The 13,083-nt window shown below is 32.8% G+C and overlaps 2 protein-coding genes across 5 annotated transcripts in view; one reads left to right on the forward strand and one right to left on the reverse strand.

Annotated features, from left to right (window-relative positions):
- Window positions 1-8,651, forward strand: LOC114363846 (thioredoxin, mitochondrial). 4 transcript variants are annotated; one of them, XM_028319690.1, is made up of 5 exons: window positions 1-152; window positions 1,221-1,361; window positions 1,698-1,862; window positions 3,345-3,621; window positions 5,478-8,651. In XM_028319690.1, exons 1-4 carry the CDS (start codon window positions 129-131, stop codon window positions 3,474-3,476), a joined length of 462 nt encoding a protein of 153 aa, XP_028175491.1. In that variant the 5' UTR covers window positions 1-128; the 3' UTR covers window positions 3,477-3,621; window positions 5,478-8,651. The 4 variants fall into 4 exon arrangements, with proteins under 4 accessions (XP_028175491.1, XP_028175495.1, XP_028175494.1 ...); XM_028319694.1 differs by having other exon boundaries at window positions 13-60; XM_028319693.1 differs by lacking the exon at window positions 1-152 and adding an exon at window positions 179-578.
- A 266-nt stretch (window positions 8,652-8,917) lies between these two features.
- LOC114363844 (uncharacterized) overlaps window positions 8,918-13,083 on the reverse strand; it is a 31,461-nt gene continuing 27,295 nt past the window's right edge. Inside the window, exons 8-9 of the mRNA XM_028319688.1 lie at window positions 10,964-12,767; window positions 8,918-10,400 (exon numbers count right to left, since the gene is read on the reverse strand). Coding sequence (XP_028175489.1) covers window positions 12,627-12,767 — 141 coding nt within the window. The 3' untranslated portion in view covers window positions 8,918-10,400; window positions 10,964-12,626. The remainder of the gene's footprint in view (window positions 10,401-10,963; window positions 12,768-13,083) is intronic.

Consider the following 13,083-nt stretch of genomic DNA (forward strand, 5'->3'; position numbering starts at 1 on the left):
TGTCATATAGTGTTTTTTCATGACGGGTTGTGAACTTGTGAGTTTAGTGTAAATTTCAAGGTTTTGTCATATTTTTATCTACAAAACAAGTTTAAACCGCTTTGCGAAAAGCTATTTGTGAATATCATATGTGCAACCATCTGTTACAAACCGTAAATACTCTTATAATGCTGCATGATTTTATGAAAATAATATGTCTGACTTAGTTTTAATCTGCAAATAAAAATGTCTAATTTCGGTGTCGGGGTATATTTTCTAACTGTCTTGTGGATAATCACTTTGTTTCTGTGCTGGGTCTCTGTACGGACAGGTCATTACATTGGGAAGATATCAGTAGGAATATCGTTTTTACTAACAATCATTTTGGTTTCATTGCCAAAAGGGGACGCGCAGAACATTCATGGTGCCAATTTTTACGATCACTTGTTCGTGACTCGATACGCAATTCTTTCGTTTATGCTTGTCAGTGTTGTAGCTGGTACTGCCTATAGTTTTATTTATGTTTGTCTTGCTCCTGTTGAGACTCAAAAAGTTAAGACATTTGGCTTGTTGAACTAAGTTACTCATAAGTTGCTTTGGTAAGTTTTTTTGTAACTCTTCTGTATTTATTACCATTTACCATTCATTCACTAATATGTTTGTAGGGATCATTAACTAGTACCTAAATGAGAAACATCCTTTTGTCTGTTGTTATCACTATCATTTGCTAAATGAGAGCTTATTCATACAAACATTATCTAACATGGTGTATCTCACGTAGACTGCTTGTTGACTTTGATCTTTACAGCAGCCTTGCCACAATATTTAAGTGAAATCTTTATGTTATAATGGTTTATTTCTTTTACTTACTGGTAGGTACTTCAGTTACTAAATAAATTATATAACTAAGTAGTCAATATGTGGATTTTTTTTACCAAGTGGTAGCCAAGTTTCAGAATGTGTCTATAACTGTAACCTTATCATCAGATTGTTTTAGATTCTCTTATTATACAAAGATACCTTTGCAATATCTTATCAAAATTAAGTGGTAGATAACTATTTTGGCTGCTATATAATTTGAAGATAATCTTCTCCAGTAAAGTATTAGCAGGACCGGTCTTTGTGGAAATCCTTGGGGGAGGCCTTTGTCCAGCAGTGGACATCTTTCGGCTGAAACAAACGAACGAAAGTATTAACTGAAGGCAAGTCAAATATTCTAAACATAATATCTTTACTTTCAGAAAATGTCTAACACAATTTGCCAAGGGTTGAGGTCCCCGATCAGGAGCCTAGCGAAACTGAGACAAGCAAAAGCAATCTCCACGTCAATAGTCCACAATGAGACTATTTTAGTGAAAAATAATGAAGAATTCATCAATAAGGTAAGTAAAGTAAACTGTTGTAAACTGAGTAGCTATAAATTAACCATTCAAGATTTACACAGTACCTGTCTGATTAGCTGTGATTTTGGAAGTACTAGGTAGTATGATACTTTGTGATTTATCTAGTATGAGTTGAATGTGAAACTTGCTTAAAGAATGTACAAACAAGAACTTAGTTTCATAAATTGTGAAGCATTATTTCAAAATTCCAAGTGTAGTTTTTCTTTTTTTAAACTGAATACTATAAATCTTTAGTGAAAACATTATCTAAAATGTTTATTAAGTTACATCAAAGAAAGTAATAGTAGTAAAAAAAGAAATCTTAATTTGTATCAGGTGATGAACAACAACAAGCCAGTCATAGTGAATTTCCACGCGGAGTGGTGTGAGCCATGCAAGATACTCACTCCGAAGCTGAAGGAACTGATCGAGCCACTTAATAACCTTGATTTAGCTGTAGTCGATGTAGAGGACAATGCTGACTTGGTGCATACCTTTGAGGTACGTAATTTTTAGTTTAATTTTTGTTTTTAGGTCTATACAGGCATTAGGTATTAAATTGTGTAGAAATGAATCAGCTTTGGAGGACCGGTCTTTGTGGAAATTCTTGGGGGAAGCCTTTGTCCAGCAGTGGACGTCTTTCGGCTGAAAACGAACGAACGAACGAATTTGCTAAAACATTTGTGCTCAATATAACTTCATAGTGAATATCTTCTTTTATTCGGTGATAATTGACGAAAAACTCAGTCTTGTAAGTGAGAAATGTGTTTGATTTTTCTAAAACACAGATCACAAAAACTAAAGGAAGATGTGACAAGAGGGTGGGGCCGGTGTCGCAGCAATATGCCCAAAAACAGAACACATTGCTGCAGACATCATAATGTAAACAGTTTACATTGCTTGCGTAATACTAAAGAAAACGTTGAGTACTGATACCACAGTGGATAATGAGCACGTATTTTGATTACTTTGTGTGTGTGAATTTCTAATGCGACACTGAGTTTCGAACTCAGCGCATTAGTTGGCATCTCTCTAAACCTCTATGTTCTAAAATATGACAACTGGTATAGTTAGTAACATTTTAGTTTTTGTGTATAAAGGATGATGGGCATATTGGGCGTTAAACCAACAGAAACAAAAAGTATACTAAATTAAAGCTTAATACTAGTACTTCATTTCATAGTATGACAACAATCCTGAAATACGCGTGGATACGGAGATAGAGGTCGTTGAATATGTAAAGTTTCCATAGTAGGTATTTCACATCACATTAGGGTAATAAAAATAGAATTAGGTCAATTAGATTGTTTTTATCGATCATATTGAGAGTATTGTATCATATCTTACTATCGATTCTATCGATTTAGTACTATGTATACCGAATAAATCATAATCGATTATTCGATTGCAATAATCGATTACATTTCTGAAAATAAGGAATTGAATTAACAATCAAATGATAGTAATGATGGTAATCAATAAAATCGATTAATCGAATTGTAATCGATAAATCGTTATTTGGCAATATCGATTAATAATCGATCCGTGATCGATTATGCGACAACACTACAACTTAACTGGTAGAAATCCTATTGAAACATGACTGTGTTCATGTCATTTCTCTAAATGGTACCTAGGTATGGTCCTACGCTTATAATGTTTAAATATACCATTTGTTGGCCCCACTCCTGAACTGTTGGACATAATAATGGATAAATAACTTAATGTATTTAAAATGTAAGTAGATAAGTTATATTAATTAATAATATTTTTTGTTTGCGCAATAAAGCACCTATTACTATTACCCATTATGTCAATTTCCAAGCAAACCCGGGAGTTTTTGGTAGTTATTTATATGAAAATATATTTCTGATATTAAGTCCTAACAAATAATAGTAGTTACATTTCTGTTGGTTTTACGCCCAGATGCCATAGAAAAGTGCCCATCATCCTTTAGTCTCAAGTTTTCACGCACTATTTCAGGTAAAAGCAGTTCCAGCAGTCATAGCCATAAACAATGGTTTGATAGTTGACAAATTCATCGGCCTGGTCGACGCAGACATGATCACCAGCCTCATCGACAGAATGGCCGGTAAAAAGAAGGAGGGAGCGTAAATAGGAAACCTGCATATTATAGATGTTATAAATGAATGGGATATTGGCTTTACACACATCGGATGTTGGCTTATGAGATTGGTGATAAAAATGAAGGTTTCACACTAGTTTTTAATGTGCTTGATACAATTCACAACAGGACAAAATAATCATAGCTGGGCATTAACTCGTTAATCCGTTAATCGTTAATTAACGAAGTTAACATTTCTATTAACGGATTAACTTTTAAGTTAACTTAAAAAATGTTAACGGACTCGTTAACTTCCGTTAAATTATCCTAAGTCCGTTAATCGTTAATCCAGTACCTGCTATTTTCCAAAAAGATACAGCAGGCACGCTGAAAAACACAAAAAGGGAGTGCCTCCGCTGCGGCGCCGGTTTCCAAAAATATCGCCATTGGGAACCGGCGGTGATACCACGTGATACACTGCGGGCAGTCAAAACAGCTGCCGGCGCTGGCACTCAGTAAAAGTAAAGGCAACCGGCAACAGAGGGTTCAAGTCAAGTGCAAAAAGCTAGTTTCCAAAACCGAAATTTTTTATTACTTTAAAGTTTGTATTGTTTTTCGATAGCTGCGAGTTTGTGTGACATGTTTTTGATACACTTGCATAAAAATAAAAGTCGGTGATGAATATTCGTCTTATGAAGAGTTCGAAAACGCTTAAATATAAAAACAGTGTCTACAACGAATAAAGACTATATTACTCCGCCTGAGTGCCATTAAAAAAAATTCTTAAATTTAAAGTAGAACTGAATGAAAAACACAACCATCAATCATCTAAGTCCTATTTTAATTCTCTTTCTCAGCAAAGATTAAAATTGCCAAAAACTGTTAAAGATCAGGAACTGTTAATTTAAGAGCAGGCGCTAATAAAAAATTGTATTAGATCAAAATAATTCAAAAACAAACTGGATGCAAAATTACTCTAAAAGACTTGACCAACTTATCAAGGACTGAAAATAAGACGTTTACATAATGTATTGACTTGTCGAAAAATACCTACAAAATATGTAACATTAGTAAAGTATGGATCAGCATCCGGCGGCTGCCGAATCAGTGACCGGTGCCGGCTGCCGAATCAGCCGCCGGCGCCGGCAGCGGAGGCACTCCCCTAGAAAAACGCGTTCTGGTACTTGTCAGAAAGTACTAGAACTTCCAGAACCCAAAACAACAGTTTTTGTAACCAGAACGAAACGATATAAAAATGCTATTTATTTATGTATAAGCTTTATATTATTATTGACTTCACTTGTTAGTAGGTAACTAGGTATGTGTGTGGGACAAATCTTGCAACTGAATTTAAGACCAGTTCTCCTCAAACGATTGAGCTGAAATTTGGTATAATTATGTAAGTACGATGGAAATGCAATGTGGTGGTACCATTGAGCTGGTCTGATGATGGAGTCAGGAGGTGGCCATAGGAACTCCTAAATGAAACGGCGGAATCGCATCGAATTTGGGTTCGTTGGATTTGTATTTTCAAGCACTTTAGTACTAGATGATGTCCAGGGTCCTGATGATGGAGTCAGGAGGTGGCCATATGAATTCCTAAACGAAACGGTGGAAACTTATCGAGTTTGGGTTTGTTGGATTTGTCTTTTCGAGCACTTTGGTGCTAAATTGTAATGTAAATTGAACCAAGGCTCTGAGTTTGAGATACTATAAGACTAAGAGCTGCTGAACGCCAGACCAGATACGTTACTAAAACGAAAAAAATTATTGTATGCAAGGTTCAAATAATTTCGAAAGCTTGTAGCGCAAACATAAATAAAAAGAGAAATAAAGTCCATGCGCGATACAAGCTTTCGAAATTATTTGAACCTTGCATACAATTACTTTTTTCGTTTTATTATCATGTATTAACGGATTAACGATTAACGTTAACTTGCGTTAAATCTTGCTAAATGTAACGTTTTAACGTTTAACGAAGTTAATTTTTTTATTAACGGTTTAACGATTAACGAAGTTAACTATTTGATTAACGGTGCCCAGCTATGAAAATAATAATATAGAATATCAATATATCGCAAATAGTGAAGGGAGTGTGTTATTTGTGAGTTAAAATCCAAAAGTATCTACTGTACAATGCCCTTCACTTCTAAGCAGGTAATTTACATGACAAGCCATTCATTGTTATCACTAAACTCAAAAAGAAAAACAGGGTTTTAGTTTCATTATTTATCATAGTAATGTCTTTGTAACCAGTCTTACTCGTAGGCTGGGTTGCACCATCTTACTTTGACTTTAACAAACGTCAATAATCTGTCAAACTTCATACAAAATGCACCGGTAATTGTTATACCTAGTTAAATAAGATGTAAATAAGATGGTGCAACCCAGCCTTAGTCTTTGTTTAGTTTAGTTTATAAAATATGATTTAGGTCAATGTGTCATTCTATTATAATAGACAATTCCACTACATTTCATTTGTTATCTATTATTTTTATGTGCCAATATCTCAGTCAGTTTAAGTAGATAAAAATCACAATTATTGTTGTTTAAAGTTTGATTTTATTTAAGTAAATAGCACAAGCAATAAGATATTGTTGGAAAAGTATAATTAAAATGTCGTTATCTAATTATGTGGGGTATTTGATGGATCTTTAACGATGCTAACTAATGATTTAAAAGGGCCTAGTCTTGGAAAGACTGTTTTTGCCTGAATAATTAGTTGTTTGTGTATAAGTTGTTATTGCCGCACTTTAGGAAAGATGGGCGATTGTGAATGAGTCTAGCTAGTTAATTAAATGACAATTATATTGCTGCTTTAAATATTAAGCTTAATCGCAACATATCCTCGATAAAAATTCAACTAGAAAAGTAGCTTAGAACTTTTTTTTGTAAGTTGCCCACGTTTTAAAAACCGTATGAGACAACATGCTAGTTTGAATAGCTTTTTTGTCGATTCAAAAATTTGCTAGTCATGTATTCGCTCTAAACTTCGAACTCCAGCAATAGTTTTCAGTAAAATTGATATTCACAGATGTGAATTTTGATTAAATGTAATAAGAATACTTACTGGTACAATTTGGAAAGTATTTTTACCTTAGAAAATACATAATAGCAATAAACCTACTTTAATGGTTTAGGTACATTATCTTAGTCATTAAACTATCATTATGTTCTGCTGATAGCTCTTTTGATGAGATGTAGTGCTATTAAGCATTCTACACACTTAAGTCGTCGACCGACTAACAATTTTTTCAAGAATGTAGTTTTTAATGATATGCTAAATCATCGGCACGCGTCGGCGACTTGTCTATAGAATGTCTTATGTTTGTTACTCTGGTTGGTTTCAAGGATAAGTAGCGATTGACTTTAGCTTTAACTAATCAGAACATATCTCGGCTTTTTATACTAAGCCAGCCTTATTAATCGTTTTGCAAAGTTATTCAAATCATAAATTCAATAAAACTGCACTCGGCCCGTGAGGTATGTTCTTAATGAGAGGGATAAAATGATAACTATATTTTTGTAAATGCTGCATGCCTTCGTTTAGTTACACTGGCTTTTTACATACTTTTCAACTTTATAGTTTTATACTCTATCTACTGTTTTTTATAACACTAATTAAATTAGATAAGATAGTTATTATGATAGTTGAATTTAAGATTTAAATCTTATGAAGAGTATATATTTTCTCTTACAAGCGCGAATAAATAGATTCTGATACAATTATGATTCTTAACTGCCAACTTACTTTTTTCCCTGATAATTTATAGTGTCCACTGTCTTCTAGAATGTAATAGTTTCTTGAAAATGTAAGACTAGTATAAACTTAGAAACAAATACATATTTAGACGTTAACTGAAAAAAAAATCCAAGTATACAAAATATAGAGATTTTCTGATAAATACATTCTATAATTGATGTATAGTTGCTGCACATCGATCACAAATTTACTTTGTTATCTCACTCGTGTAATAGATGACGCTGTGCGTTATTACACTGCGCTAGTTTCGGTGTTACCCAATTCTGCTAGTAGTTTTCACTTTAGACTTTCTGCAGACTATAGATTTTTAGTATGAGTACAGATAATGTAATACTAGTGTATAAAGAATCGTCTGATACCAACGAAATCGGTGTACATAACATAATGTGCATACTTTCTGATATTGACGTGGGACTTTCTGATATGACCTTTTTTGAGACATGCAGAGCGACATTGTGACGCGCTTTTAATTTTTATACAGTTTCGCAATCCCATCGACATTACAGTGAAAAAAGTTGTGCGTTTCTCATGCCTTTAATTAATTTAAAGGTGTTATAATACCCCAATCAAACTATCGGCCTACAAAAAGTATATAGTCTGCAGGATTTCTTATAAAGATTTCCTATCGGATAAGGTGCTTTTGTATTCCATCCGTGTGTGTGTACCCCTCTAGTGATTTATAATAATCGAATATACTATGTATACGTAGTAAATAGACGTAGGAAGGTTGATAACATACAATGTAAGCCAGATTTGTCAATGTGTAGACAAAGTCTATAAAATGCAATTGTAGTAAATATATCTTTTTTAATGTAGTGCAGTGCTTTAGCTAGGAGCTGCTTAGTAATGATTATAGGATAATGTCACATCTCAGTTCCTTCGACAGGCTTACAACAGCACAAATTAATTTATTAGCGTAGACAAAATATCACACTACACAAAACGCATTAATATTTTCCCACATTTAGTAATAAATCCTCTCAAACAGTTTTGGGAATTTATCCCGTTTTTCATGTTTCCATTTAGTTGTAATTTTTTGAAATCAATTTTACATGCGTCTAACAAAGCAATAAACGTCCTAAATCCTAACGAAAAGTATTACGATTGTGGTGCAATTATTTTGTAGTTTCACGTGTTAATACCCACACCGTTAATTCGTAGTTTTCGAGCTTACGATAGAATAATGTCCTGTGTACGACCATATTCGGGTCCATTTTACCTTTTTGATGTGATGTGTATTAGATAATGTGTTGTTGGTTTAGGGTAGATATTGTGTAAGTAAATAAACCCCTGCTAACCTGCTTGATTGTCCAGTAGCACCATTGATTCTTAGATGCAACATTAATATTGTTTAAAAATCAGTAAAAAGAGACGATAACAGAAAGGAATTGAATTTTAATTTTAAAGAAATGTATCGAATCCATTTATTATGTCGTAAAAATATATGAAATATTTTCTTGAATAACTTGTTTTTATTTAGTAACCCTTTTCTTCTAGTCTATTGCAAAGTTGTTGTCAAAAACTTATTAAAATTTTCAAGACTTAGATTTTTTTCAAATAGTTGCATGTATCCAACTCTATTGTTCTCTGCGTTTAGCAGTGCAAGAGTATTCAAATTCAAAACGTTTATTGCATGTCACATTACAATTTATATAACCACCACTAAACGTAAATATAGGGGCTGATAAATAAAATTTCATGAATTCCAAGTACCACTTTATTTCGGGATATTTATTTTGATATTCATAATAACACAATTCAACAGTTATATTCGGCGGTTTTCACTCAATGCCTAATGGAACTCTGACGTTTTTAATCTGCATATGCCCTAACAAATAATGCAATAAATTCGTTTTTGAAGTGTTATAAGGTACATATTTTGTTTGTGTACATCTCATAAAACTCAAATCAAGTCGAATGTCATGTTTGCATATGCAGAAAACACATCTCTGTGGACGGATTGTGCTTCCTATCATTTAAAATCTACTTTGTTAATATTTTTAAGACATCAACTGCATACCGTTCATCCATTGACACACGACACAATATTATAACGTATTGTATTACGAGCGAAACACAAGTGAGGTAAAGAAAATTCGAACGAAATTGACATGTAACTTCATAAGTTTCAAGGAATAGTGTTCCTTAGAAATAATAACTATAGTACACATTGATAGAGAATCGAATGCAAGAACATTATAGGTGATCGCCACGTATGATTCGGTGGACTCTATAGTGTAAACCGCCTTTAAGTGGAGCATAAGTACATTGCGATGTTCTTATATTTTAAATAATTAAATTCAAGAGCGCAATACTATATCTTAACAATTATCTATTCATATATAATATGGGCTTAGATACGCTCACGATTATAAAAAATCAGTCTAAAATATATTAAGGCAACTTGAGAATATATACTCATTTTTGTGGTCCGTTCGCATTTGCTACCAGTGAAAGGAAGATTAAATTCCATAGAAGTTAAAATGTCATCGTAAAACAAGCAGTTTCTTTAACATTTTTATAATATAAGTAAGACTATTTTTGTAATTAACTTATTGGTATGTAAATTGTACACTTAGATAGCAAATGCGAAGGATACTAAAGCGAGTGAAAATACTAGTTTAAGTATCGATTGTATCTTCAAAAAATATTAAAAAGAGATCGTGATTTAAATTTAGATCGTTATAATGCTTAAATGTTTTGAAATAGGTAACAAGATTCTTTTAGTGGAAAAGATTTGTCAAAAGATTTAAAAACTAGTACTATCAACTCGCCGCAGGATAGAATGTGCATTGCATACATAATAATAATGTAAACATTTCAACATGACGGGGAAGGTCTCAAACGTTAATAACTTTAGAAAGAAAATCGTTTTCAATCAAGCTTATTACAAGCACACTCGCGAATAAATACCGCATTTGAGTCACGATATAAATAATTTTAATATTAAATATTGAAACTCAAGACCGATTTCCACAAAATTATGATTTCTTTTTGATTCAGTTTACGTTACTAATGAATTAGCACATTCCAATTTAGTATGATAATATCTGCGATATGTGCTTATAATAATTAGATATACAACTAGTGTTGCGCGCGCTCCGACTGTACAATAACATTATTTAATAATTTAAATCCCCTTAAATTTATAAAACTCAACGTGCCATAATTTCACATTACCTTCGATCATAAACAATACATAGATATAAAACCGGCCAAGTGCGAGTCGGGCTCGCGCACAAAGGGTTCCGTAGCAGCAACAGTTAAATCAACCTATCTCAAAAACTATAAGAGATACTTTGATCAAACCAAAAATCGTTGAAAGAGTTAATTAGCATGCATCACCTCTATTTTTTTTAGAATTTTATACCCCGTAGTTATAAAAATAGAGGGGGGGGGACATACTTTTTACGACTTTGAGAGCTGATATCTCAAAAACCGTTCACTTTAAGAAAAATGTTTTTTAGAAAACTTTATATCATTTTAAAAGACCTTTCCATTGATACCCCACACGGGTATGTACATCGAAAAAAAATTTTTATCCCTCAGTTACATGTATGGGGGGCCCCACCCCCAATTCTTTTTTTTACTATTTAGTGTCATAATTTTGTAGCGGTTCATACAACACATATTCCCATCAAATTTCATCACTGTAGTACTTATAGTTTCCGAGTAAATCGGCTGTGACAGACGGACAGACGGACAGACGGACAGACGGACATGACGAAACTATAAGGGTTCCGTTTTTGCCATTTTGGCTACGGAACCCTAAAAATGCATCACAAGTATACATATTTAACAAACAACAGTCATTATTAATTAAAAAGTAATTAAGCCTCGTACACACTTCTGTGTTAAAATGCAAAGGCATTTTTTATGATGCTTTATGTCCCAGACTACGTCAGGCGGCGACCGAATGTGTACTCAGCTTAAAAGAGAACACCTAATACATATTTCATAATAAAAGATTCATTTGGTGTCGAAGAAAGACTAAGATTTTTTTGGGGTAATTTTTACTTAAATTTAGTGAAGAAAAACATAACAAAAATAAAAAGAGTACTCTTCTTATCATAATAATGTATACACGTTTTTTTATATATTAAGAGATAAATATACAAATGTTTACATATTATTTTACATTATATACAATTATATTTACACAGCGAACGAACCTGTCTACCATAAAGCTACTCACACACAACAAAGCGTTTACTCTTATGTATATACATCGTGGATTTGGGTTTATGCAAACTATACTGTAACATAAATCAGGTTTTGGTTACAAGGAAATTTATATTACAATTTATTATTATGTATAAATACTTTATACACGCACAAAATGTACTTAAATTTTATCAATGACGTACATTTCATTTTTTTAAAGATTATAAAGCTTATTTTTAACCCATTGTACCTGCGTATGATTGTATTTTAAATTAAAATGAAATATTTCGTAACAATAGTTTGTGACACATTTGGGATCAATAGTACCTTTGGTCTTGGCACAATTTATTTAAACAGTGTCTACGCGTGTAACACTTCATAGCTTATGTAGTTAAACTTTTAAGACATTGGTTACAATTCATAGTTCCCATATTACTATAACTAAAGAGAGGAACTTCAAAGAAATATAAAAAAATATAAAAATCAGGCAGTTCTAAATCACACAAGTTCTAAAGATTTGTGTCTAGATAATTTAGAACACACTGTCCGCTATTCCTAATTTCCTACCCTCGTTACTAGTTTAGAACTTACGAGAAACGGAATGAACTTATTTAAACTTCAAATCGGCTGAATAAACTTGAAATTCGTAACTTTATTCTATTGGTGGCTATTAGAACAGTTTATTAAACAGAAAGTATTTACTAAGGTGCTTAATTTTATGTTTAAGTATATCTAATATTGGTTCAGAATCTATCGTAGTTTTCGTAAGATTGTAAACTAGTACAAATAGCCAAAATATACACCGACACTTACACAATTACGCTTTTAAATTCGATACTAGCGAACTCAACCTAATCTCGTTCGCGTTTGGTTTGATTTTGCATACGTTACCCCTTTTTATTAACAGGGGTACATATTTCTTGTCATTTTTATGAGTATTTAGCTCACGTTCAAGTTATTATTTACTATTTATAACATAAAAGGTTGGGTTGATGACATATTTTGTGGAACTGATCTGTGAATTGTGACAGAGGATGTAAATTTCATCAGGAACTGTCAGATTTCATTGCCTCTTGAGTCAATAAATTAATTTCTCAGTGATAGGAACATAATATTTTAGTATATTACAATGAGAATCAGATGGATAGTTTAACCTAAGGTTTGTTTTGGAGATCTTCGCGTTAACGATACAGGAGTCGAGGTACAGTCCAATCCTTAAGTCTAACTTCAAGACCGATAAGCTATAATAGAGCTTAAGTCAATGCTATAAAGTTTAAACTTCGTCGCCGAGGTCTTGCACACAGTTTTCCGCGATAGGAACGAATTTGTCATCAATTTCTATGAGCAAGATGCTTTTGTCTACGTGGGAGCGGAGTTTGGGGTCCCTGTGGTTTGGAATCCATTTGTGCACCACCTGAAATTAATGTTTAATTATGTACGGACAACGGCTAGACACTGGCATCTATGTGGCGGTGATATCTGTTTAAAAACAGTGATTTTATTTTTTAATTACAACCACACAAACTGTATTTATAAACTGTAATAATTTCATGCTATCAACGTTCAATAGCCTGTTTCTTTATGTGATAGAAAGAAAGAAAAATAGTTTATTTGGTTCAATCATAGTTCAACACAATTTAAATAATTTATTGAACCAAAATGACTCCTACTCAGCGTGTATCATGTTCTACTTCATGTCAATTCAATTCAATTTTTAAGTGACCCCTATG

This window comes from Ostrinia furnacalis, unplaced genomic scaffold, assembly GCF_004193835.3.
Source record: "Ostrinia furnacalis isolate ACB-3 unplaced genomic scaffold, ASM419383v2 OfSCF7316, whole genome shotgun sequence".
NCBI classification, from domain to species: Eukaryota; Metazoa; Arthropoda; class Insecta; order Lepidoptera; family Crambidae; genus Ostrinia; species Ostrinia furnacalis.